The sequence below is a fragment of the Microcaecilia unicolor genome, chromosome 1 (genome assembly GCF_901765095.1).
Source record: "Microcaecilia unicolor chromosome 1, aMicUni1.1, whole genome shotgun sequence".
Lineage (NCBI taxonomy): Eukaryota > Metazoa > Chordata > Amphibia > Gymnophiona > Siphonopidae > Microcaecilia > Microcaecilia unicolor.
The window spans coordinates 98707403-98735161 of record NC_044031.1 but is presented as its reverse complement, the minus strand read 5'-3'; the positions used below and the strand labels follow the sequence as shown (position 1 = coordinate 98735161).

The 27759-nt window shown below is 44.4% G+C and overlaps 1 protein-coding gene across 1 annotated transcript in view; it reads left to right on the top strand.

Annotated features, from left to right (window-relative positions):
- The first annotated feature begins 5004 nt into the window (after positions 1-5004).
- ZEB1 (zinc finger E-box binding homeobox 1) overlaps positions 5005-27759 on the top strand; it is a 387769-nt gene continuing 365014 nt past the window's right edge. The window contains exon 1 of the mRNA XM_030199176.1: positions 5005-5068. Within this exon, the coding sequence (XP_030055036.1) occupies positions 5011-5068 (58 nt within the window). The 5' untranslated portion in view covers positions 5005-5010. The remainder of the gene's footprint in view (positions 5069-27759) is intronic.

Here is a 27759-nt window from a genome sequence, read left to right as displayed (position 1 = left end):
CCTTGTTCTTTGTTACACTATGCTGCAGAAATAGAAGGGGAAGGTGAGAGTTTTGCCTTCTGCGAGCTCAGCACATCCGGCGCCTTTGGCAATTCAGTCACAGATTGATGGATTTCTGACCCAGCTTTTATCTGGAGTTATAACCAATGGCCAAGCCCCTGCTGTGGGCGCCATTAGTGGGAATGTTGACCCGCTTGGGGGCCAGCTTTCTCTCAGCCCTTGGGAGCACTTGATGCCAGCCCATTCAGCTGGGATCCCAGGGCTTAGTGGAGTGAGTCCTGTTGTATGTGGAGTTGGCAATTCCAGCCTGGTTCTTGTCTGGACCCCTCCCCCTCCTCAAACCAGATGGGACTGCTGCCTACTACAGAGGGAACTCCTTAGATTACTCCATTGCAGGGACCTGTGGGGCCATTAATGTCTATTGTGAAGTCCTCTAAAGTTTTATCAGAGGCTCTGAGTTGCTATCTAGGACTGAAGCAGTGCACCAGACAGGGGAAATGACTCTTGGCGCTATTTGGGGCCTCCTCACCAAGTTGGAATCAACTATTGTGAATTGCTTATCTGATATTGCCAATTTAAAACTGTCTTATGGTACCTTGGCATAAAAGTTTGAAGACATTAGAGGTTGGACATTGTTAGAAGTTGGAAACTATGAAAAAATCTTTTAAGGATAATACTGAAGTTGTTAAAGTTATTATAAATTGTAAGCTGGAGCAGTTTGAAAATCACGTTAAGATATTTAAATCTTTTGCTACTTAATTTCCCAAATGATTTTAGTATTCAGTCATTAGAAACTTTTAAAAGTACCTGGTAGAGGTTTTGGCTGTACCATCAGAATCAATTCCTACTGTTAATAAGGTGTTCTACTTGCCACCTAGAACACAGGCTGATAATGAACAATCAGTTTTGGATGTATCTGCAATTTTGGACTCTTCTCAAGAAGCTGTCTCAGACCGTGCCATATTGCTTGTAAATTTTGTGTTTGAACAGGATTTAAATATGATTATGCGTTTATATTTTTGTAACTTGCAAGTCCAGTTTTATGGGCAGAGAATATGGGAATTTCTAAATGTGGCATGAGTGACACAGAAGAGGCGAAAGGCTTTCTTTTCTATAAAGCAGGAGGCCTTGTCTTTGGTTGCCACTTTTGTTTTACGGTATTCCTGCAAATGTAGAATTAAATATTTGGGTGTAAGACACACTTTCTTTGTCCCAGAACAGCTATGTTCCTTTTTGGACGAAGAAGCTCTCGCCAGGTGTTCCTTCTTAGTTTGATTACTTCTCTTTTTGTGCTATATTAATATTACCCTCTTAGACCATCATGCCAATGCCTGTGTTCTTTAGTATTAATTTGCTTATATTTGTCCCACTTCATTCCCTTCTCCCCTTAAGTTTTATTGTGGTCTAAAATATCTACTTTGGTGGGTATTTTTGATCTTCTAATGATGTTTTTCATATGTTTGTATGGGACTCTTGAAGTAGATTGTATTTCTGAATCAATTAGATACTTGTATGATTCTGTTGGCAAATAATAAAAATAAAGTTAAAAAACAAAATTCAGTTTCCCTCAGTTAGAGTCCCATATTAGAAGACAAGCCCAGGGCTTATTGGCCATGGTTGTACACTGTCCTACAGTCTTATCCAGTATAGCTATTTTTATGTTCAGTCCTAGCCAGTTTGGTTTTCAAGATAGCCATAATGAATATATGTGAGAAAAAATTGCATTCACCATCTTCACTGTATGCAATTCTACCTCATACATTTTCATTGTGAGAATCCGGAAAAACCTGACTGGCTGAGTGTATCCTGAGGACTGGGTGAAGAACCTCTGCATTAAATAGATTCTGGAGAAACCATGCCTTTGTAATCCTGACCAAGGACTGTTGTTGCAATGGCTGGGCTGACTTGGGAGGAGGATATAAAAATAGGGGAAAACATTTTCAGACAGTTATGAAAGCAGGTTCATGGTGTTGTAGTCCAATAGAAGCCATTTCCAACTGAGCTGGAAGACAAAAGGAGCAGGAGGAAACTGCAAGGCCTGAAGAAAAAAAATGAATTTAACAGAAATGAAAGCAGAGTGGAGGAGCTGGGTTTTCTATGATAACCTCCTCTTTATAGTCACACTAGAGCAAAATGTATAATAAACATTTTCCATGCACTTGATTTTACCCTCATTCAGCAGAGCTGCCAACATACCCATTCCAGGAAGGAGACTTTTTGGTCAGTCCTGGATTTCTGCCAACCTCATCCTGGTACATTATGGGATTGGCAACACCAATTTCAATGGGTAGAATCATGGACTACAAACACCAAACTGCTTTGGGATATAATAAAACCAGGACCAGCCCAAAGGTCTCCCTCCTGGAATGGGTAACTTGGCAGTTCTGATTTGGTGGCATGGCCCAGGACTAGATCCTTACCCACATCTTATTCACTCCTACTCATCTGAATCAGAAGTTTGAATTGCACTGCCTACATGTTTCTTTCATTTCAAGCTGCTTCTCTTCACCCAGTTACTAAAAGCCCAGCATTAAACAGCTTCTTTTTTAGAATGACCCTCCAGTCAAAGATAAACTGCCCTCAGTTGGAAAGAGTCTGATTTTTTTCACATTATATCATCATAAAACAGAATAGGGACATCTTTAATCTAATCTTTGGAAATCTACAAGCATAAGGTATTTTGGGCTAAATTTACTATATCAGCACATGGTAACACAGGTTTAATTTAATGTGCATTAATGGTGCTAATGTGCTTTACTAAATCTAGCCTTTTAACAAACTTCATGGTTTGACATCTAGTTCATTTCTTATAGGGTGTACCTGTACACTTTCATTACAACTTCAGGTATGTTAGGATTAGATTGTTCTGACAGGGACTGGTTTCACTGTACATTATCAAGCTGGTTGTCAAAACTAGTTCTGTATTCAAAATTTCAGCAAAGGCTTGCAGGAGTCTCTGCACGTGATCCCTCAGCCACCCCTGCAACAGAAAGATTAGAATTTTGAGTGCAGAATTCTAGCTTGACCTAAACTGTTTTCCCCGATTGGTTCTAACACCATGGAAGACAGACCATAGAACAGAGGTAGGCAACCACATCTCATACATATTCATTGTGGAAATTTTGAAAACATGTGTTGAGGCCCTCAAGGACCATGGTTGCTCACCCCTACCATAGACCAAGGGTGTCCAACATCAGCTCTCAACAGGTTGGGTTTTCAGGATTTTCCCACTGAATAAGCATAAGATCTATTTGCATATCATGGAGGCAGTGCACACAAATACATTCATGCATATTCATTGGGGAAATCCTGAACACCTGACTGGATTGCAGCCCTTGCAGATCGAGGTTGGACAACCCTGCCATAGATCAGTGTTTCCCAAGTCGGTCCTGGAGTACCTCCTCGCTAGTCAGGTTTTCAGGATATTCACTATGAATATGCAAGAAAAAGATTTGCATACAATGGAGGCAATGTAAGAAAATCAATCTCAAACATATTTACCGTGGATATCCTGAAAACCTGACTGGCAGGTGGGTACGCCAGGACTGACTTAAGAAACACTGGCCTATGGCATTTTAGAATAATTTCCCCCATTCTCCATCTGCTGATGGGTTGGGGATAAAAGGAAACCATGTAGATTCAAAATAAGATTAATAAACAACTTTTATTTTGTCAAAACGCTCGGTCTAGGTGCTCCATAAGTTCCTCTTTCCCCTTATGTATTCAGTGTTCATTGACCCCTGCACATTTGTAATTAATGTATCACTCAAGAAAATAATAGAAATATGCCCTTCCCTCACTCAGATACTAACTCTTATAGCTGTGCTGTTGCAAGAAAGACAGATAGCTAGTAAAACAAATCAGAGTATTACAAAAGAAAAAAGTAGCTAACTCAGTACCCAATATGATTCTTGAGCTAGCATCTCATACTTAACTGCTTTTATCAGCATGCATTCAAATCAGGCACTTATGGTGCCGATTCTTGTAGGTTTTACAACGATAAGTGGAAACTCCATGCATAGACAAGATAAACACTCACATTATATATAGGTGAAAGGTGTAGGTATAAAACCAGAAAGCACAACTGATTCAGGTAACTTTCAGCTAGTATTACTACTATTAAAACATCGTGAAACGAAAATAAAGTCTCAGAATAACGAAGACATCCAGTTATATTATTTGTATAAATTTACTTTTGAATTTAAAGCCCCGCAAAACAGTTTCCAGTCGTATTTTGGGCCATTTTATGATCTGGTCTTAACTTTCTAGAAAAGATTCTAACAGCACAATAGTTTTATTCTTGCACTACACAGAAATACCAGCTAGGTGAGAAAAACACCTCAACAACTTTCCCCCCCTCTTTTTCTTTAAGTAGAAGCCCTTTCTAAAGCCAACGTTTTACAGTTTGCCAGGTTATGTGTGGTCTCTCCACTTAAACTGCTCTTATTCTAAAATAAACCCAGCCCCTCCTCCACACTGCCACAAAACCACCTGTTTATTCCAGCAGACGACATAGCCGATATGTTAATTACACACTCCCCCTTCCGAAAAAATTCCCCGCAGTTTTATCAGTGATTTCTGGGGACAAGTGTTTGTGTGCTGGGGAACAGGGCTGTTCAGCAGTAAGTAACGCGACTCGCATACTAATGAGCCGCTTACCTATACAGAAGAAAGTTTACCCAGAGCTTCACAGAACTCTGCCTTTCGCCCTTAGAATCTTTTTTTTTTCACTCTGTGACCCCATAACAAACCCAGAAGACCCTCATCTGTTTCCTTTCTACACCCCTATTCTACCTGGGCAGCTTTCCATCCCCCCCCACCCCTCGGACTCGAGCCTAGCCAGGCTGCCGCAAACCAAAGGGTTTCCCGTGGCAACAAGGTTCCGAAGGAACGTCTCTAGGTGTAGGAAGGTGATGTCGTAAAAGGGTGTCGTAAACCAGGTGCGGGGAGCAGGAGGGCGGGGGGGAGGAGGGGAGGTGACTCGAGCATTTAGACACCAGCGAGAGGATCATGGCGGATGGCCCCAGGTGTAAGCGCAGAAAACAGGCGAATCCGCGGCGGAATAACGGTAAGGGGAAGTGCCCAGAAATGGTAGTGGCTGACGGGACGAGGCCAGTGGGGGTTGGTAGTTGCCCATGGGCTGAGAGCGGGGCCCGTGTGGGGCACCAGGGCTGAGAGAAAGTGCGGGGAAAGTAGAAAGTAAATTTTTTTCTCTCTCTCTCTCCCCAGCTCTCTAGCTCAGGCTGTGCGTGTGCGAGGCTGCTGCACCGTTACATTACCTGGCTCCTCCGCCTAGCGGTTCACTGCTCCCTGGACCGTTAGACGCATCTCATTACATGCTCATTTATGGACACGCTCTGTGGCTCACAGGCTCAGTGTGTGAAAGGGGGGTGAAGCTGTCCCCCGGTCCTTTTTTTTTTTTATTATATTTTGCCCTTTTTTTTGTTGTTTTCTGCGTTGGGTCCCTGCTTTTTCCATTGATTTGGTTTTAAAATTATTTTTCTTTTCGTCTTGCGCCTAGCTTACCATAGCCCCCCTCCCCCCCGCAACTTATTACCTGTAGCATTAAAAGTGTGGGTCTGTTTTTTGTTTCTTTATTGACTCTTTTTCCTTCCTTGGATCGCTTCCTGTCAAACGAATTTCGTAGTGTGATAACATTTCTTGAAGTTCTAATTTCTTGGGTTATTTTGAGTTTCGTTTTCTGACCAGAGTTTTATTTTCAGAAGGGTGGAGGATGCACAAGTTAATACCTGGATGTCAAAGGTGGCATGAATTTTCTTCTTTTTTTTTTTCCTTTCGTTATAATTTGGCTCTTGGCCAGGCTGGGTGGGGTGAGGATGGAAGGGGGGGGGGGGGAGGAGGAAGAAGGAGAGACACTGGACTGGCTCTGCAGTGTTTATTGATTTTTTTTTTTCCTGATTTGTTGGGGGTGGGAAATAAACGGAATTTATGGGAAGGTAAATATCTGGTGATAGGCTACTTTCTGGCTGTTCACTTCTTTTTTTTTTTTTTTTTTTTTTTTTCCCTCCATGTTTCAATCTTTGCCCATTGATGCCGTCTGGTGTGTGTGTAACTGGCACTCATATCTATACACGTAGGGGTATTTCTATGTCTTGTATGAAGTTCGTGCTGTGCAGACGTCTTTATTTTTAGCTTTTCTATTGTTGGAAGGATGGCTCCTATGTGGAGGAGACCGAGGAAAGGCGTGAATTGGTAAAGTTCCCCTCCTCCTCTTTTTCTTTCGTTGCCCTTTCCTTTCTTTTGGAGGTACCTGTTTGTCTAATAAATGGGTGGTAACGGTTTGGAGAAGGGGGCCCCTCTCTGCTGCCTGAACAACTGCTGCAGCCTATATAAGGAATACATTTACATTTCACTCACTTCGGGGCTTTTCTTTTTTTCTTCTGTCTTCTGCTCGCCCCCCTCCTCCTGTACGTGTTGTTAATTTTGAAAGCGAGTTTCAAGATTTATCACAGGCTTTTCAGAATGTGTTTTTTTTTTACCCCTAATGGACGTACGAAAAAGAAAACTAAAATAAAAACACTTAAGGAAAATAGATCTTGTGGGTTGGTATTCTTTCCTGTAGCCCTTTCTCTTGTTCCTTTTTGTAATATGCGAAGTGAAACGAAGGTTTTGAAGCCTTCCCTGTTTTTTTTTGTATGTGTGTGTGGGATTTCCTGTCTAGGGTCAGCTAGGAAGGTTTTGAGCTGTCTTGCTCCAAGAGATTTTCTTCATTTGTGAACACTTAGGTTGAGGCAGACAGATTTGAGTATGTAATGAAATCATTTAGGTATATTAAGCGGTTTGCACTGCAAGACAGTCAAGTTCATTTATCCTGATCGACAAGCATAAGTTTAAATATTTTTATATCAATCAGCTGTGTTTATGCTAGCTTACATGATTTTCTGTTTTTTAGTTTAGAACCTTGTTTAGCTAATGTGACCTTAAAGGTGAGTTAAGAAAAAAAAAATGGGTCTCCTCTCTCGTTTACCTGATTTAAAATGTTCATCAGAGAAAGGGGCTTTTCTTATTGCTGACGACATGTGTGTGACATGTGAGCTAGCCACCCAGTGTCTGCAGGAGCTGTAAACATGTTTACCTGAACAGGAAGGAAAATGGATTTTGTCGTAAATCATGTAATATGAATATAATATATTTGCGTTATCAACAGCTAATTTGAAAACGTAGCCTTTGAAATCAACAGGAAAAAGAATCTTAATCGCTGCAGCAAATGGCAACGTGTGCAGGTAGAAAAAAAATGGTGTTTAGTTTTTCTGCATGCATGTCAGCCGCCTCCTGTCTGCCTTCATTCTCGAGGGAGATATTTATTTACTACGCTTGCTGTCGGTGTTTTTTTCCATTGTTTAATATCAGGAAACATATTTCAGGCCGTTTAGCACAAAACGTGTGTGATGCATGCTGCAGACTAAAAGGACGTGCATAGGATCGCAGCATCACAGGTATTCTGTCACCTTAGGACTTCATGGTTTCCCTTTTGTTCTCAAATACTTTAAATATTAACAAACTGCTTGAAATTTTGATCTACCTTGTACCATTATAATAAAATGATTTTTATGGCCAGTACAAATGTCAGATTGGATATCGTATTTTCTGTGTATTTAACAGGAAAGATTTGCAGTGCTGTGAACAGCTAAAAACATTGCTGCTGCTAAACGGCAAAGCTTTCCTCTTAAATGTTTTAAGTGAGAAGCCTTTAGGCCCATGTTTAAATTGAATATTGTATGTGGATGTTTTGATTTTCCCTAGACTGGGTATGTATCTTCATGATGGATAATAAGCAATTGTAAGACATTTTAAAGTATATTTCTCCTTCCGGAACTCCTTTCTCAAGGGTAGGGGAGGGGCATCAAGTAATGCAAGTTGACAAGCTTCTGAGCCAGCTGAGCAGTCTTTGGGTACTGCACTGTGTAATGAGCTTTATGGTAATGTTATCCATGTATAATGGAATTGCATTAGGAATACTGTTTTATTTACTACAATATGATTTGTGCTTTTCCATCATGCAAATTTTGTTTTATTTTGTATTCCTTCCCACCAAAACAACTTCTGGCTTCTATTCTGTTTCATTAATTATAGATAGAACTGATCATCCATTTGTTTAAGAAGAAAATTTAAAAAAAGCTAATAAGGTATGCTTGCAAAAAATATATACGCCTCCATAAACTGATACTGTGCACTTGAAGTCTTACTGTGTGGGATACCAACTATCTCTGCTTCTTCATATGATTGTAAAGCTGTGATAGAAGTATGAAATGTATTAGAAGTATATATTGATTAAATAGATAAAATCACCCAATCTTTCTTTTCGATGTTGAGGATTATTAGCATCAAACAAGTATCGCAGCCCACATTCTTTTATGCATGAGGATGAGAGAAACATATTTCAGCTTTAAGTATAGCTAATATTTGCAGTCATCATAAGGAGGTTAGGTGTTTTTTAATAATATAGCTGAAACTTTGCAGCTGTTTTCCTTGGTTTTGATCTCACAAGGTAACCATTTTGCACCTTGTCATAATAGAGATGGTTTTTATAGTTCATAGATGCATAAAGCCAATTTTAGTTCTATACATCTAGCTGTGCACATCAAGGTAACTACTACCAGGATGTTGTTGGTAAGGCTTTGAATATTGCATTCATCCTTGCCACAATAGAAGTGTTATCAGTGCTGACTTTAAAATTTGTTAGGGAATTGAATGTGGCTCAAGTAAACAGTTTTATTAGTAACATAGTAAATAAGAGCAGATAAAGACCTACAGTCCCTTTATGTAATTGCTCTATTCAGAGCTATGCTTATAACTTGCAGAAACAGATCCAAATGGCTATTGGGTCACCAGTGCAGTTAATGTAATTTATATGCTCTTTAAAAATACTGGATTTACAACTGTTAAACATTCATCAAATAATTTTAAATCTGCTAGGCGGGCAGCTTAGCTTGGTGTATAGATGGTTAGAAGAAACATCCAAGTTCAGTTCTGACATCACTTCATGTGGTTTGCTCAAGATTATATAATCTCTGTGATCAGACTTATTGTGAGCTGTTCAAGACAGCAGTGTAACAATGCGAGTCATTCTGTATTCTTAGGTTTTGATATACTGCCTTTCTGTGGTACAACCAAAGTGGGTTATGTATTATATACAGGTACTTTGACAATGCTATATACATGTTGATGCAAATTATGACCTTGGAGTTCTCTTGTGGGATAATGTGTTGTCATGCAGACTAATCATAAGATGGTTCTTGGATTTTTTTTTTTTTTTAGGATTTTTTTTTTTTTTTTTAAGACCAATGGTACTCAAGGGCCATACTAGGCTGAGTTTTCACCATATTCACAATGAATATGCATACAATGCATTTCCATACAGTAGGGGCAGATTATTAATTTTTTAGATCATGCAAGTAGCTGATTACTGGAATGCTAGTTAAAAGCAGCAACTATGAATTCAGAAGCTGGCAGCTGGAAAGTGAGAATACCTGATGAGTTGCATAGTGGTAGCTGGAGCAAGAATTTAGTTTTAAAATCCTGTGCTTGGTCCATGTGTTTTGGTCAAATACGGTGATATGTCTTGGTACCATGTCATCTAATAAGGGACTAGAAGTTTGACAATCAGCGTGCATCCATCAAGTTATTTTGGTCCCGAGTTTGGGAATGCTCTCCCTCTTTTAGAGCTTAGGAAGAAAGTTGTGTTTAAATAATAAAAAAAAAAAAAGTCATGGGTTATGTATTGTAATTCAATTTAATACCTTAAAGGTGGAATATCCATACTAACTTTATATCTTGAATAACTGGATAATACCTTACCTCTGTTCTAGACCACATTCTTTTAGCTGCAAATAGATGTTCCTTAGGCAAATTGGGATGTGCTAAAAGACTATAGAAACCTCTATTGTGGGGCCCCTATGAAACTTTCCTACAAATTGGAGAGAACTGTATTATCACATAAGTGTGCTGGAAAAAGATTTGCCATAACACACTTCAGAGAAATACTCCATTCCTACACAGTTGTATCTTGGAATGCCACATTGAAGGCCCTTTCTGCAAGTTGTGAACAAGAGGAGTGGAATGAAAACTTTTCATCCATACCTCCATACTGAGTAAAAAAAAAAAAAAAGTACCTCATTTTGTTTGGGCAGCTCGGTAACCCAAGTGTTTGACCATTAAAAAAAATGGTAAACTCTTGCACTGTTAACATTCCAACCAACACACTGTGCAATGAGTGACAAGTACATACCTTTTTAGGAGGATTTCCTCCTGTGATCAATCAGTCCTCTAGATGTGCAGGAGAAAAATTAGGAGTGTAGAAAAGTTGCTTCCTACACTGGGTCTGATTTATGGTGTATTTGACTCCTGTCAGGACTTTGGGAAGAATTGGGTACAGATTCTAAACACTACAGACCTACATAAACAGATGCTGGATTCCAGGACACTAAGAATAGCCATACTGGGTCAGTCCAGTGATGATCTAGCCCAGTATCCTAACAGTGGCCCATCTAGGTCATAAGTACCTGGCAGAAATCCAAATAGTAGCAACATTCCATGCTACTTATCTCAGGGCAAGCAGTAGCTTCCTCATTGCTCTCAATAGCAGACTGGGCTCCCAGGAACTTGTCCAAACCTTTTTTTTAAACCCAGATACATTAATGCTGTTACCACATCCTCTGGCAAAGAGTTCCAGAGCTTAGCTATTCGTTGCGTGAAAAAAAACATATTTTCTCCTATTTGTTTTATTTCCATGTAATTTTGTGTCCTGTAGCCTTTGTACTGGGGGGGGGGGGGGGGCATTTGACCGTGCTGTGTGTTTTATATCAAGTCTACAGTGTAACAAAAAATGGGACCCAACACTTGACCATGATGGGAATCTAGCTTTATATACAGCTTTGAGGGTGTAGTGTATTCCACATGCTAGTTTGTTTCTGTCATATTGCTGAAAAACGCTGCCAAGATTTTTTTTTTCCTTTTTCATTCATTCTTTAGTTAATGGCCAGAGTTTTGGCTCTCACCAGATCTGGCCTCTACATTTGACTTGATTTGACCACCATCTTTTAATCTTTTAAAGATTACAGTCCATGGGTATTTGAGGCATGGTCTTGGAATGGTTTAAATCTTTTCTGTTCTGACTTTTGGTGGTATGTGTAGGGTTTTCAGCAACTCTGAGTGCGAACTGATGTCTTGCATCAACTGTTCTTAGATCCTTATTGGATGAGGCAGCTTTAGATAAGTGAATAATGTTTGGATTAAAGTAACATATCAATTTATAGGTATATGCAGGTATTTTGGCCGTCAACTTGAAAACAATTACAACTTACAGATTGCTGCAGTAGGATTGTTTGGATAAGGCCCAGAGATCAGATTATGTAATACCTTTATACACTTCCACTGACTTCCATTGCAATATAAAATTGTTTAAGCTATTGATACTTGCCTATAGAACCTACTGTAATACTCCTTATTTGGCCTTAGTGGCCATATCTTATACATCTAACAGATTAGGCTCCCAATTCTATCTGGGCTAAATTCTTTTACATTTTAAGATCTTATTAGAGACCTTGGGGGGTATATTGAAATATTTGGGGCTTAAGGTAAAGGGGTCTATGTGGGGGGAGAGGGTGCTTGGCATGATGTACTTTCCTATATTTAAGGCATTCATTGTTTTGTACTTTATAACTTTATTGTATTGGGAACCACCATGATTTATTTAATAACTTATTACTATGCTGCTAACCTTGTGAAACCAGCAATACAACCCTGCAGGTCAGAAGTCAAAGTAGCTTATGCTGAGATTTTGTATTGCTCTCAAACATTGTAGAACCTGTTTGTAAGCATAGTGGGCAATGGAATTTGGTATCTTGTGTGCATATATATTAGAGAACAGGGACAACTTATGAGGAAGCAGACAACAGGTAAGAAACAAAGCTGTGATGCCCTGGAGTGGGCCAGGCTGTTCAGCTGGAACATGTTCTTGCAGTGGACAGGGATAACCTGAGTAGACTGGTTAGTTCCTCTTTATCTCAACTACTGAAAGCTCAAACATGAAATTGCTGATCTGCTGTTAGTAATCTGTAACTTGTCATTAAAGTGATCCATGATACCTGAAGATTGGAGTGTGGCCAATGTGACACTGAATTTTAAAAAGGGTTCCAGGGGTGATCCGAAAATTAAACTGGTAAGCCTGATGTCTGTGCTGAGCAAAATAGTGGAATCCTAAAATTACAGAACACATACCCATGGTTTAATGGGATAGTCAGCATAGTTTCAGCGCAGGGAAGTCTTGCTTAACCGATTTACTTCATTTCTTTGAAGGCGTGAATAAATGTCAATAAAGGTGATCCGGTTGATGTGTGTATAAAGTTCCTCATGATCCTCCATGGAATAGGAGGCCATGTTCTGCTGTGGATTAGGAATTTATTATAGGACAGAAAACAGAGGGTAGGGTTAATTGGCCATTTCTCTTCATTGAGGAGGATGAGTAGTGGAGTGCCGCAGGGATTTGTACTGTGACAATGCTATTTAACATTTTATAAACTGAAAATTGTAATGAGTGGGATGATTTAAATTTGCAGGTTACATAAAATTATTCAAGGTTGTTAAAACACATGTGGACTGTGGAAAAATTGCAGGAAGACATTAGGAAATTGGAAGACTGGGCATCCAAATGACAGATGAAATGTAATGTGGACAAATGCAAAGTGATGCACATTGGGAATAAGAATTCAAATCATAGTTCTTCGAGGACATGCAGGCCTAAAATGCTCACCTGTGGGCAACGTGGGGTCTGTGTTGCCAGTCCAGTGCTTCTAACAGTCCACTGCACATATGTGAGTGCCTTCCCGCCTGATGCGAGAGTATGGGACCAGCAAGGGTTTTTTTTTTTGTTTTTGGGGTTTTTTTTGCGTTGAGGGGATGCGTTCATTTTCACTCCTCACAACTGGTTCAGCTTTGGTCTTTTGGTGCCTGCCTTTTTTTTTTTCATACCTGTCCATGGGTTTTATCTTCACTTTATTCCTTCCCTGTATTTTTTAAGATTTCTTTTTTTTTTGCCTGTTTTTACTGCGTTCACTAGGCCGTGCTTATGCCTGAGTTTCGGGTGCTTTCCCCTTTTTAGCACCATGGAGTCGTTTGATTTGGCTACAGCTGTGTTTGCCAGAGATTATCATGTAGCACAGAGTGCAGCGCTTGAAGCTACTGGGAACCTTCAATGACATGAAAGGAAAAGACACCCATTCCTTAGCGTCCCTCAAGACTGGCCCAGAATATGACTGGGTTGTGTACACCTTCCAGCAGGTGGATAATGAGAAAAAAATGGACTCTAGCAAGCCAATAAGAGCCCTTGCCAGCTAGAGAGAGATCCAGTAATCTCAGTTTCCAGCAGGTGGTGAGCCCTTCGGTTTCAAAACTTTTTTCTATTCTTTTCTCCCTGTAGAGTAGCTTTCATTAGTGTTTTAAATTTCTCTGTGCATTAAAAAAACAAACCTGCTCTGTGGAGGCTGAGGCCCGTGGGGGTCTCTCAGCCTTGAGGGCGCCACACTCGGAAGGCCGAGTCCCCCCCCCCCCCCCACCCCACATCCTCCCTGGTGCTGGCTTATTTGGATTTCTGCTAGCCTTTTTTGCTTTTAAAGCAATTTAAAGTTTACCTAAAGCCCCTCGAGGAGGGAAGCTTTAGAAGAGGGAGAGGCAGCTACTGTTTAAAAAAAAAAAAAAAAAGCAGACCGGGAGGCACTCTTATCTAGGCAGAGCCGTTTTTGGGCAATAGCAAGCAGGGCAGCTCCGGAGCGGTTCGTATCGGATCGATCAGCTGTTTGGTCTGTATTTTGTCTGCCGCGATGTTGGAGAAATACCGCCACTGTGCTGTCTGTCAGCGGCGCGGTCTTGGTACCAGTGAAGTTTGCCGTTTCTGTACTGCTGCGGAGGACCAGGGTGCAGAGCTTGCTCAGTCATCGGTACCGGAGGTTGGGGGGTCCGTTTCTTCCACTGGGCCCACGACTGCGTCTCCGTCCCGATTTTGGTGGGAATCGCTGCCATTTTGAATGTTTCCTCGCCTGTTGTTTCTCAGGCCCCTCTGCCTTCTGACCCTGTTTCTGCTATGCAAAACCATCTGTTCTGTCAGCAGGAGAAGGAGGTTTTCCTCCCGAATTTGTACTTCAGATGTATAAGGCATTTCTTATCCTTAGAGCTGAGCCTTGAGACCCTCCTGGGAAGCGTTCTCTGCAGGGTGCCTCTAGTGTTCAAAGCAAACGGTTTAGATTCCCTGAGGAGGTTGATAGGTTTTTTTTTTTTTTTTCTTCTGCTCAGGATATAACTTCATCAGAAGAGGAGGTATTTTTTTTTCCTGAAGAGCAGTTTACTAAAGATATAGAGCAGTCTGCAGAAGGTGAGGAATCTCTTCCTGTGGGAGAGGATCCCTCTGTGGTAAGAATTTTACATAAAGATGACCTTCAGGAGCTTATTTCGCAAGTCTCTTCTACTTTGCATTTTGATGATTCAGATTTTCAAGTGTCGGAGCCCAGAAAGGTGGATTTGCTGGTCAAAGGGTATCGTGGAGCAGGTAAGTCTTTTCCTATGCATCATGATATTAGGGATATTATTCAGGCTCAGTGGGAGGCTCCTGATTCTGCTTTTCAGCTTTCTAGGTCTATGGGTAGACTTGATCCTGTTCCTGACTTGGATAAAGACCTCTTCCTTGTCATCAAGCAGATGAAGCCATTACGTATGGGTTGTGTCCATCAACCAGCAGGGGGAGATAGAGAGCACTCAACTTTTCACAGTGCCTCATGGCCAGCTAGCTCCACTGCCTCTTCAGTATTCTCTTATCTCCCCAAGTAGGGTGGCTGCAGCTTCTTCGAGCTCCATCAAAAATCTGCCTGGGTGTGGCTCCTGGCTTGCCAGTTGTTAGCCGGGGTGTTAGAGGCTATAGCAGCTTCACTTTGAAGGCACATAGGTCAGCCCTTTCCCTGCCTTACCCATGCCCCTGTGGATGTGGACATATTAGCTTGCTTTTCCCTGTCGTTTCCCACTCAGTGGATGCAGGCACATTGGTTCGCCTTTCCCTGCCTTTCCCACTTATCTGAGCCTCCGGAGTGATTTGATTTACTTCTTTTTGCCTCTGCTTTCCTCACAGCGTTAAAAAAAAATACAATAAGTAATTAAAGTTGCGTCGCGCTTTAGCGCAGCGATCTTGGAAAAGAGGTTTTTTTTTTCTTGAGATTCTTCTGCAGGACCGGAGCTGTGATACTCGGTCTAGTGAGGTAAGAGTGTTTTCTGACTCCTCCGGGGTGGGCCCACGATCGGGACGTTTTTGGTGCGAACCGCCATTTTTGAATTTTACTGCCGTTTTCGGCGATGGCTGCGGAGACTGTAAAGCGCTGTTCTAAATGTGGCAAGCGCAAATCAGCAGCGGGGCTCTGTAATTCGTGCTGTACAGATGGTAGAGCCGGCCTGAACATGGCGAGCGGCGATCTTTTGTGCTCTGACCTGGCAGCGGACGCCATTTTGGTTTTCCACATGGCGCGGCCTCCGTTGTGATGGAGAGCCCTGAATCCGGGGGGGGGGGGGGGGGGGGGGGTCTTCCGAGTGAGGCTAATAGAGCTGATAGCCCTGGGCAGGATCCGGGCGGTCATGGAGCGGTTTTCTCCCCTGATTTTCTTTTAATGCTGCATAGGGCATACATGCTTAAAAGAGCTCTTCCACAGGGATCTTAGGACCCTCTGCCTGCCCCCCCCCCCCCCCCCCCAGTGGATCCTGGCCTTTTGGAGTTGGCTTTGCCTGTTTCTTATCCTCCTGATAAACTCAGAAGGGCTAATTCCCCTTCTGAGTGTGGTGCCGGTGAGAGATGTGTTTGTGGAGTCCCGATGCAGTTCTGCTGCCAAACGGGCGGCGGTAGAGGAGACTTTGCACAGTCTGTGCCAGATAGGGGCTGTGACCCCGGAGCCTCCCGCCGAACAAGGTCTAGGCCGCTACTCCATTTACTTTGTGGTGCCACAAAAAGGCGGGTCTTTTCGCCTGATCCTGGACTTAAAAGAGCTAAACAAGTCCTTAAGAGTGCATTGCGGCAGTACAGCCAGGAGAGTTTCTCATGTCTCTGGACCTGAAAGAAGCTTACTTGCACATACCAATTTGGCCTCCGCACCAGAAGTTTCTGCGGTTTGCGGTGTTGGGAAAACATTTCCAGTTTCGGGCCTTGCCTTTTGGCCTCGCCACAGCTCCCCGAACCTTCTCCAAGGTAATGGTGGTAGTAGCTGCCTTTCTCAGGCGAGAGGGTATCCGGGTTCACCCGTACCTAGACGACTGGCTCATCAGAGCAGACTCAGAAAAAGAGTCATCTAGCTACAGCCAGAGTGGTTTCAGTCCTACCTTCTCTGGGCTGGGTCGTCAATTTGGCCAAAAGTTACCTGACCCCCTCGCAATCTCTAGAATATTTGGGGGCCAGGTTCGACACAGCCTCGGGCTATTTGTTTCTTCCTGAGCAAAGGCAGTGCCAGCTTCAGAATCAGGTCGTCTGCTCCTGAGGATGCCCCGCCCGCGAGCTTGGGACATTGTCCAGCTGTTGGGATCGATGACGGCCACCTTGGAAGTGGTGCCATGGGCGAGAGCGCACCTGAGACCTCTACAGTATTATCTACTTCAACGATGGTCTCCAGTATCTCAGGATTATCAGTGCAGACTTTCTTGGCTCCCTGCGGCCCGCCTCAGTATGGAGTGGTGGCTCTCGGACAGCATGTTGCGGCGGGGAATGCCGCTGGCGCTCCCCGATTGGTGCCTAGTGGTGACAGATGCCAGCCTGACAGGCTGGGGTGCTCATTGCCAGGGGAAGCATGCCCAGGGTCTGTGGACGCCCGACGAGTCGGAGTGGTCTATCAACCGCCTGGAGTTGAAAGCGGTGTTTCTGGCTCTTCTGGCCTTTCAAGTGACCCTGGAAGGATTGGCTGTCCGAGTGATGTCTGACAACACGACAGCAGTGGCCTACATAAATCGACAAGGCGTCACTCAGTTTAGAGCTCTAGCCGCGCAGGCCGAACAAATTTGCCACTGGGCCGAGCTGCATCTACAGTCCCTGTCAGCAGCTCACATTGCAGGTTAGAGCAACGTGCAAGCCGACTATCTAAGCAGGCATCAGATCGATGCAGCGGAGTGGGAACTAGCAGACGATGTATTCCTGCAGATATGTGCCAAATGGGGCAAGCCAGTGATGGATCTTATGGCGACCAGTTCCAATGCCAAAGTCCCGTGCTTCTTCAGCAGACGGAGGGATCCTCGCTGTGCCGGGTTGGATGCCTTGGCTCAACCCTGGCCCCTGGGCTTGCTGTATGTCTTTCCTCCGTGGCCCTTGATAGGGCGAGTGCTTCTGTGGATTCGGCTGCATCCAGGAGAAGTGGTGCTCTTCGTCCCGGATTGGCCCAGGAGGCCTTGGTATGCGGACCTCCGACAGATGCTGTTGGAGGCTCCCTTTCCGTTACCTCTGGTTCCGCACCTGTTGTCACAGGGTCCGGTGGCCATGGAGGACGCCTGCCGCTTTGATCTTATGGCATGGCGATTGAAAGGGCGCAATTGAGAGAGAGAGGCTACTCAAAGGTAATTTCCACTCTCCAGGCCCGTAAGCGCTCCACTTCCGTGGCTTATGCCAGGATTTGGCACCACTTTGAAGTCTGGTGTGTTTCCAGAGCGCTTTCTCCGTTGCGGGCTCCTTTCTCGCTGATTCTGGACTTTTTGCAGGATGGTGTACAGAAAAGCCTTGGCCTATAATTCCCTGCGGGTGCAAGTGGCATCATTGGCCTTCCTTCGTGGCAAGGGTGAAGGTGTGTCCTTAGCTGCTCATCCAGATGTGGCACGGTTTCTTAGAGGGGTGCTTCGTCTTCGTCCTCCCGTTCGGGCACCTTGTCCAGCTTGGAACCTGGGGTTAGTATTGAAGGCCCTTCAGGGGGCTCCCTTTGAACCGCTTCGGCGTGCTTCAGAGAAAGATTTGACACTGAAGGCCATCTTTTTAGTGGCCATTACCTCGGCGAGACGGGTGTCAGAGCTCCAGGCGCTGTCCTGTAGAGACCCTTTTCTGCAATTCTCGGAGTCAGGGGTCACGGTTCGGACCGTGCCTTCCTTCAAGCCTGAGGTGGTTTCAGCGTTTCACCTAAACCAGCCTGTTTCTCTTCCCTCCTTTGTTGAGGAGGAGTTTCCAGATTCATTTGGGCAGTTGCACCTTTTGGATGTGCGCAGGACTCTGCGAATTACAAATTCTTTCAGGACCTCTGATCATCTTTTTGTGCTGTTTGCAGGTCCTCGCAGAGGGTCTTCAGCGTCTAAAGCCACTATTGCCAGTTGGCTCAAAGAAGCTATCTTTTCAGCGTATCTGCTGTCTGGCCGGGCTCCGCCTGAAGCCTTTAAGGCACATTCCACAAGAGCGATTTCCTCTTCCTGGGCGGAAACTGGAGCACTATCTCTTCATGAGATTTGCAGTGCTGCAACATGGGCTTCTAAGCTCTCTTTCGCCCGACATTACAGGTTGAATGTGGCTGCCAGGAGGGATGTGCGTTTTGGAGCACAGGTGCTAGCGCGTGGTGTGGCTTGTTCCCACCCTATTTAGGGATTGCTTTGTTACATCCCATACGTAATGGCTTCATCTGCTTGATGACAAGGAAGGGAAAATTAGGTTCTTACCATGATAATTTTCTTTCCTTTAGTCATAGCAGATGAAGCCATGAGCCCTCCCTGTATGATTGTATTGCAGTGATTCTGATTTTAGGTGCTGTTCTTGTTTCCTGAAGTTATATTCCTTCCTTGGGGAGTTGGAAAACAGTCTTCAGGATTCTTGTTACAGTTATAGGAGGATGAGTTCATGCCCTCCAGTTCATGTTTTGGGAGGATGAGTTTATTCCCTCCAGGAGGATGCAAGTATTCCCTCCGTTTATACAAAGTGGAGGACAAGTTTATTCCCTCCAGGAGGATCAGTTCATTCCCTCCTTTTGTGAGTTCATGCCCTTGTTAAGGGGCCATCGTTCGCTGTGAGGAAAGTTCGTGTTATTCCCATTGCGGTTTGCCATACTGCTTTGGAAGCTTCAAATACTGAAGAGGCAGTGGAGTTAGCTGGCCATGAGGCACTGTGCTGGTTGATGGACACAACCCATACGTAATGGCTTCATCTGCTATGACTAAAGGAAAGAAAATTATCATGGTAAGAACCTAATTTTCCCTGTAGTGGATGCGGTGGTCTCCACGGTTACCAAGCGAAATACGTCCCAGTTTATGATAGCACGGCTCTGCGAGATCCCCAGGATCGCTGTATTGAATTCTTTTGATGTTTCCACTCTGGCAGTGTAGGCCACAATTTGTGGGTCCTTGGTAGTGAGAGCTTGTTTCCGCTGGTCCGAAGACTGTTGGACCGTTCTTCAGATGATCTTTCTGCTATTGATAATGAATTGGCTAAGCTGGAAATGGGTTCAGCCTTTTTGGGAGATGCTCTTTTTGATCTACTTCGGGCTTCTAAGTCTATGGCTGTGTCGGTTGCGGCTCGTCGTACGCTTTGGTTGCGTGGTTGGTCGGATGCGGCCTCTAAGTCTAAGCTTAGTAAATTTCCTTTTAAGGGTTCCTTTTTGTTTGGAGAAGAATTAGACAAGCTGGTTCATAGCCTCAGAGAGGCTAAGGTTCCTAGGTTGCTGGAGGATCGTCTGAGAGGCTCTGGTCATGGCAATTTCTCAGCTCATGGTAGAGGCCGTGATTTTCGCTGATTTCGACCAGGCAGAGGTTTTCAGGGTCAACGCTTCAGATTTTTCCAAAGGACTCAGTCCTTTTGAGGCGGTCGAGAGGCAGGGAGTTCCCTTCCCTCCTCCTCCCACTCTCAGCAATGAAGGTATGTGGGCCCAGCCTCTAGTCCCATTAGGCGCTCGATTGGCACAATTTCAAGAGAGGTGGGCCCAGATTACGTCGGATCAGTGGGTATTGGAGGTTATTCGAGAAGGGTACACATTAGAGTTCACTCACCCGTTGTCAGATGCTTTCCTAGAGTCTCCTTGCTGTTCCCGCATCAAAGCTGGAGCCGTCAGATACTCTACGCAGGCTTCGGGACCTTCGAGCAATTTCTCCAGTTCCTTGGGCGGAACAGTGTCAAGGCCGTTAACTCCATTTACTTTCTGGTTCCCAAGAAAGAAGGTTCTTTCCATCCGATTTTAGATCTCAAGGCAGTCAATCAAGCCCTCAAGGTGCCTTCTTTTTGGATGGAGACTTTGCGGTCAGTCATTGTTGCAGTGAGGCCAGGAGAGTTTTTGACTTCTCTAGATCTTACAGAAGCCTATTTCCGCATTCCTATTCATCCTGCACATCGTTTCCTGCGTTTTGCTGTGCTTGGTCGGCATTTTCAGTTTTGGGCCCTTCCTATTGGTCTTGCGACCTCCTCGTACGTTTACCAAGGTCATGGTAGTTGTAGCGGCGGTTCTCAGAAAGGAAGATATTTTGGTGCACTCTTACTTAGACAATTGGTTGATCCGGGCAAAGTCTTATGAGAGTGTTCAGGTAACAGCTCGGGTGGTAGATTTCTTGCAGTCCCTAGGTTGGGTAGTCCAATGTACAATAGAGCCGTCTTCAGCCTTCTCAGTCGATAGAGTATCTGGGAGTCTGGTTCAACATGCAGCAGGGTCGCATGTTTCTTCCGCAGGCCAGGATCGTCAAGCTGCAGGGTCAGATTTGTCTCTTTTTGCAGAATTCGCAGACTATCTACAGATCTTAGGCTCCACGGCGGTGGCGATCGAGGCAGTGCCCTGGGCCAGGGCACACATGCGGCCTATTCAGAGGTTACTTCTGTTGAGATGGTCGTCCCAGAATGATTCCCTTCATCAAACATTGCCACTTCTGCTCCAAGTGAAGACCAGTCTCTGTTCGTGGCTTCGGGAGGCCAGTTTGACCAAAGGTATGCCTCTAGATCAGCCCACTTGGACTGTGGTGACAATAGATGCCAGTCTCAGCGGCTGGGGAGCTCACTGTCAGGGGCAGTTTGCTCAGGGTCTCTGGTCTCATCAGGAGACTTTTTCAATCAACTTGTTAAGAGACCAGAGTGATTCGTCTGGCGCTCCAGAGTTTCCTTCATCTCCTGAGAGGCCGAGCAGTGTGAGTAATGTCCGACAATGCCACAGCAGTAGCATATATCAATCGGCAAGGAGGTACGAAGAGTCTGCCGTTGGAGCGAGAGCGTCGCTCCTGGTTCAGTGGGTGGAGGTTCATCTGGTGGCTCTGTCAGTGGCTCATGTAGCAGGGGTCCTAAATGTTCAAGCAGATTTTCTAAGTCTGCACATGCTCAATCCGAGCGCGTGGTCGCTAAGCGAAGGTGTTTCAGCTCCTGGTCGATCGTTGGGGGTCGCCCAGGATGGATCTGTTTGCCTCCGCTCGCAATGCAAAACATCCTCTGTTCTTAAGTCATCGCAAGGATCCCAAAGCGCAGGGCGTGGACGCTTTTCTTCAGTCTTGGCCAGCCGGTCTACTGTATGCTTTTCCTCCCTGGCCTCTCATAGGGTGTCTTCTTCAGAATGTCGAGACGCACAAGGGACGTCTGATTTTGTTGGCACCGGATTGGCCTCAAAGGCCGTGGGTACGCCGACCTTCGTCTTCTGGTGGATGTTCCCTTCAGGCTTCCGGTCATGCAGAACCTTCTGTCGCAGGGTCCGGTTGTTCATCCGTATCCGGATTGATTCTGTCTTACGGCCTGGCTCTTGAGGACTGAACTGATTAAGAGAGGTTATTCTGCTCAAGTCATTGCTACTATGCTTCGCTCTCGTCATCGTTCTACCTCTTTGAATTATGTGCGCACTTGGAGGATAAACTGAACTCCTTACACCAGCTCTCAAATATCTCCTTTTAGTACTTTGGTTTCGTAAACTTTAGATTTTTTGCAGCGGGGCTTTGACAAAGGGCTTGCTTTGTCTTCTCTTAAGGTGCAAATTGCAGCTTTGTCTGGTTTTCGTGGTTGTATCCAAGGCAGGTACCTAGCTACTCATCTGGATGTGGTGCTTTTTTTTGAGGGAATTTAACCTTCGCCCCCCCCCCCCCCCCCCCCACTTGCATTGTTCTTTTCCACTTTGGGATCTGATTTTGGTGCTTAAGGTTCTTACTAAGCCTCCTTTCAAGCCTTTGTCGTCCTGTTCTCTGAAGGACTTGACTCTGAAGACCAGTATTTCTGGTATCCGTTGCTTCGGCTAGACGAGTTTCGGAGTTGCAGGCATTGTCGTTTTAGATTGCCGTTCTTGGAGTTCTGTTTCGATCTTGTAGTCTTGAAGCCAGTTCTGTCCTTTCTCCCCAAGGTAGTATCTCTATTTCATGTGTTAGGTTCTTTTTCCGGCTCAGAAGAGCAGCGGCATTTGAAGTGTTTGGACGTCAAACGGGTGTTGAAACGCTATATTAAGTCTACAGATGACTTCCGGCGTTCTGATAGTCTGTCTGTTTTGATTGGCGGTGCGTGTAAGGGGTTCATGGCCTCTAAGCCCACTATTTCTCGATGGCTCAAAGAGAAGATTGCTTCAGCTTATCTTCTATCGGGTAAACCTGTTCCAGAGCATGTTAAGGCTTTTCTCTACAAGAGGTCAGGCAGCTTCTTCGGCAGAGCGTTGTCTGGTGCCTCCACAAGACATTTGTAGGGCGGCGACTTGGTCGTCCTTGCATTCTTTTTCTAAGCACTACTGTTTAGATGTTCTCAGTCGTAGTCAGGTTGCTTTTGGAGCACGCGTCTTGTCGGCGGGGCTGTTTGGGTCCCTCCCATAACTTCACTGCTTTACTTCCCATCAGTCACATTATGGGCTGGTCTGGAGGGACGCTAAGGAAGGGTAAATTAGGCCTTACCTGCTAATTTGCTTTCCTTTAGTCCCTCCAGACCGGCCCAGATCCCTCCCTTCAGATATCTGTGTTTTTGGAAGTTCTTTTTTGGAGCTGTGTTGCTAGTTTAATTCTATATTAAAAAAAAAAAAAAAAAAGTAACCAAGTGTTACTGGTTTACTAGGATGTCCTCTTGAAGGACCATGATATATTATTAGGCACTCACCCTTTGTTGGCAAAGTGCTGGTGGCTGCTCCGGTTTTTTGGATGCACAGGTTATGTACGTCTTCTATAGTTTTACTCTTGCTTTGGTACTTTATTACTGGATCTTTCTCTAGCTGGCAAGGGCTCTTATTGGCTCGCTAGAGTCAGTTTTTTTTTTCTTAGTCTCCACCTGCTGGAAGGTGTACACAATCCATCAGTCGCATTCTGGGCCGGTCTGGAGGGACTAAAGGAAAGCAAATTAGCAGGTAAGGTCTAATTTACCCTTCTTGGTGTCTGCAGTGTTTGGGGCCCAATCATACCCCTGTAAACTATATTTCTTGGTAAGATTTTTGGAGCTAGGTGTTGCATCAGCATCGGGTGCGTATGGCTGAGAGAACCTTGCACGCTAGAGTGACTGTTCTTCAAGTGGGTCTCCACCTGCCTCGACGCTAGCTGCTATTTAGCGCCCCCCCCCCCCCCCCAAAGGACTGATCAGCTTTGGACCTGACCCCTGAGGGGACAATCTGCATTAACCGTAAGATTGTGTCTGCGTTCCTTCTGAACCAGTGGATCCCCTTGCCAGTAAAGACTAGGGGACGCTCAATGAAGTTACATGGAAATACGTTTAAAACATAGGAAATATTTTTTCACTTGGCGTGTAGTTAAACTCTGGAAGTCTTTGCTGGAGGATGTAGTAACAGCGGTTACCGTATCTGGGTTTTAAAAAAAAAAAAAAGGTTGGACAAGTTTCTGCCAGGTACTTATGATCTGGTGTGGCCACTGTTGGAAACAGGATACTGGGCTAGATGGATCATTGGTTTGACTCAATATGGCTGCTGTTAAAACTTTTCATAGTCACAAGAATATGCTTTGAAACATACAAGTAGAATATAAATTTTCTTATGAAGCTGTTCATTAAATCCATATTTACAATTTGAATTTGTGTACAACAAAACTGTAGAATCTACACTCGCATCATGAAATGGTACCAGAAAAATTAAATTACCTGGACACCTGTGACACAACATAACCAAAGACCGTAATGGACATTACCTGACTCTTCCTCCCCTCTCCCTCTTTAAGTCCCCCCCCCCCCCCCAATTCTACCAACCATACATGTCTTACCCACCATAATATCACCTTGTATTCGTTCATAAATTGTATTTCTTCAGACCGGAACTGGCTAATGCCATTAACGGTTCACATGTAAGCCACATTGAGCCTGCAAAAAGGTGGGAAAATGTGGGATACAAATGTAACAAAATATTTAGATTGAATAGGTCAGTTTCCCAAGTTGGTCATAGAGTATCCCCTTGCCAGTCAGGTTTTACGGATATCCACAATGAATATGCATCAATTGATTTGCATACAATGGGAGCAGGGTATGCATCAACTTCATGTGTATTCATTGTGGATTTCCAGAAAACCTGACTGGCAGGGGAGTACTCCTGGACTGACTTGGGGTAACACTGGAGTAGGGGATGTGTCTGTGGGTCTGCTCTCCCAGGTAAATTACTTAAGATTTATAACCCATATAGTTATAAATTGCTCCACTTGTTGGTCCTTCTGGCATTATTTCAGCAATTGCGTCTGTTATCAAACACAATTTGAGTGAAGCAGAGTCCATTGTAGCACTGTGATCTTAATTTGCTTGAAATCCTTGACTAAAGAAACCCTTCTATTAATCCTATTCATAGGTTCTCTCATGGAACCAGAACATTTCCCATAACCTCCACAGCATTCTGAACATTCCCCTGTGTGACATAAAATAGTCTGAAGAATTAGGAGACTTTGTCAATTGGTATGTTTATTGAATGTTAATCTTAAAATTTAAATGTTCCATTTTCAGAAATTGTAACTATTTTTTACTAAGATTCCAAAATATACATTGGAACAGTAAACTGCCCATGAAGCAGCAGTTCTGTTGGTGAAATGAGTTTTTGTTGGGCATTGATATGTCTGGTATGAAGATCTTTTTCACTTTTTAACTTAAAGTAACTTTTTATAAAATAGAAATAAATTCCATAGACAAGTCTTTTGATTAACAATTGATGTTTTGAGCTTAGTGTTGAGTAATTTGAGGGCGTGTAAATCTAAATGTCTTTCTCCATAGAATTGTATGTATTTGGAATCTTTTTGATAGTAAAGCTTTATTTTTGGGGGTGTGTCCTATATTTTTGAAGTTGGATCCTCCATTTTTGTTTTGAGTTTTTCAACTTCCAGTCACCCATCACCACCATTTAACACTGCCACTACCAGATAAGTTATTTCAAACTTCAGCTGCTCAAGGGAAACATCCTGTTTCTGTATAGAATGAGTATACATTTCTTGATCACAGCAATCTGTTTCCACTTGCATACCTTTTTTGATATGGCTGAATGGTAGGTAACACATTGGTCCCAGATATCTCATTGATAAAAGTGAGTATTAAGACTCTTTTTGAAAAAATAAAAATGTTAATTTTAAAAATGATAGGAACAGTTCACTCTTTTAGGAATTTTTTTTATATTTTAGGAGTTTTTAGGTGTTCAGTGTGTCATGCAAATGAGCACTTGTCAGATGGCGCAACAGAAGGAGGAATGAAAACGTTGAAAACTGATCTAACTGATGGGCATAAGGTCTGTGTGAGTAGGCACTGTAAGCAGGTACAACCAGAAGAGGGGAATGACAAAAATACTTTCCTTCAGGATAGGTGCCCAATTAAAGCATTTAAATCATATAGCTGCCTCATCTGTTTTGTGGTTTGCTTGTGGCTGGCATAAACTCAGGAATTTCTAACCCTGGCAGTAAAGTTGAATAGTGCAAGGCAATGTAGTTATCCACACTACTTTAGATTAAAATAACAAATTGGAGTTTTAGCAGTTCACAGGGGTTTGTGTTGCCCATTTTATTATTTTCAAGATAGATCTTATCTAGTTGTATTGATATGAACTACTTGCACACTTGTATAGTAGAAATCCAGACATTCCAATTTTCTTGCTGACTGTCTGAGAATCTGGACTCCTTCCTTCTCCTCCCCCTCCTCAAGGTACAGTTTCTCTCCCAGTCCTGCACACTCTCGCTCCACTCCCAGTCCTTCACTCAGTCTCTAGGGCCTCCTCCTCCACGCCTGGCCTTCCCGCTTGCTCCGTCTCTAAACTAAAGTCCTGATACCTTCGCAGTGCCAGCAGCAGCAGCCTTTTCCCTGTCATCAGCAGCAGATGAATCCATTAACTGATGGGTTGTATCCGCCTACCAGCAGGTGGAGATAGAGAACACTGAACAACCATAGTGCCACTTGGATGGCTATCCCCAACTGCCTTCAGTATTTCTCTATCTCCCAACAGGTGTGGATGTAGCTTGATCAGCTCCTGGATTTCAGACTGCCTGGGGTGGCACCTGTGCTTTGCCAGTTGAGCAGGGGTGTTGTGGCTGGTGGTGCCCACTTTAAAGGCATATAGGTTCGCCCTTTCCCTGCCTTACCCATTCCCTCCGCTTCCTGGAGTCCCTCTGTTGCTGCCTGCCTCCAACTTTCCTCACAGCGCTAAAAAAAAAGCGCGCTTTTCCTACGTGGCTGTTCTGAGGCTTTTTCCCAAGATTCTGGTTCTGTGCAGCTTGACTGGCGCTCGTTGACTTGGTCCTCTGAGGTGAGAGTGGTGCCCAGCTCCTCCGGGGAGCTCCCGCGGACGCCGTTCTGATCGGGGTAAGCTTTGGCACGAAGCCACCATTTTATTCTTATATTCCCGTCCTGTCAGATGATGACTGCTGAAGGAGTTAAGCGCTGCTCCCGTTGTGGTAAACGCAGATCAGCAGCGGGGCTGTGTAAAACGTGCTGCTTAGATGTTCATGCTAGTATGAGCATGGCGAGCAAAGTTTCTTCCCGCTCGATGGCGCTGGCAGCGGGTGCCATTTTGGAAGCGCCACATGTCTCGACCCTCGCTGTTATGGAGGAGTCTAGTGCAGGGGGACACCTCGTTTAGAGGCTGCCAGAGGAGCTCCTACATCCGTTTCTCCTAATTCGGGGGCGGAGGGTCAGGGTGAGTTTTTCACCCCTGAGTTTGCGCTTTTAATGCATAAGGCTTTCATGCTGAAAAGAGCTCTGCCGCAGGTGTCCGACACTGTGTTGCATCCTGGCTTCCCTCAGGGTGTTGATGCCCCATGGATAGCTTCAGAGGTTGTTTCCTCCCCTGAGCATTGGAAACATGCTAAACATAGACGGGTAAATTCCCCGTCTGAAAGTGGCACATATCCTCCCCCCCCCCTCCCCCCCCAGTGGTCGGGCTGTGGAGAGTCTGAGGGATCTGGCAGGCCCTCAGGGACAGATGATTCAGAGGAGGGTGCCTGTTTGCCACTGGATTTGGATGATCCCATTGCGGTCCGGATTTTCCACCGCGACGAGCTGCCAGCTCTCATTACTGATGCCTTGCAAGCCCTCTCGATTGATGATCCTGCTGAAGGCGAGGCCTCCTCTGTTAATCTTAGGATGGCGAGTACTAAGAAGCCTACTCGGGCTTTTCCGGTGCATGACTCCATCCAAGAGCTTATTTCTGCTCAATGGTCTGACCCCGATGGGCCTTTGAAAGTGGCCAGGGCTATGGGCCAGCTTTACCCTCTGCGTGAGGAGCACTTGGCCCCTTTGGGGATGCCTAAAGTGGATGCATTGGTCACGGCGGTGACAAAAAAAGACCACTCTTCCAGTAGAGGGAGGAGTCGCTTTGAAAGACATGCAGGACCGGCGGCTGGAGTCTGCGCTGAAGCGGTCCTTTGAAATTGCGGACCTTG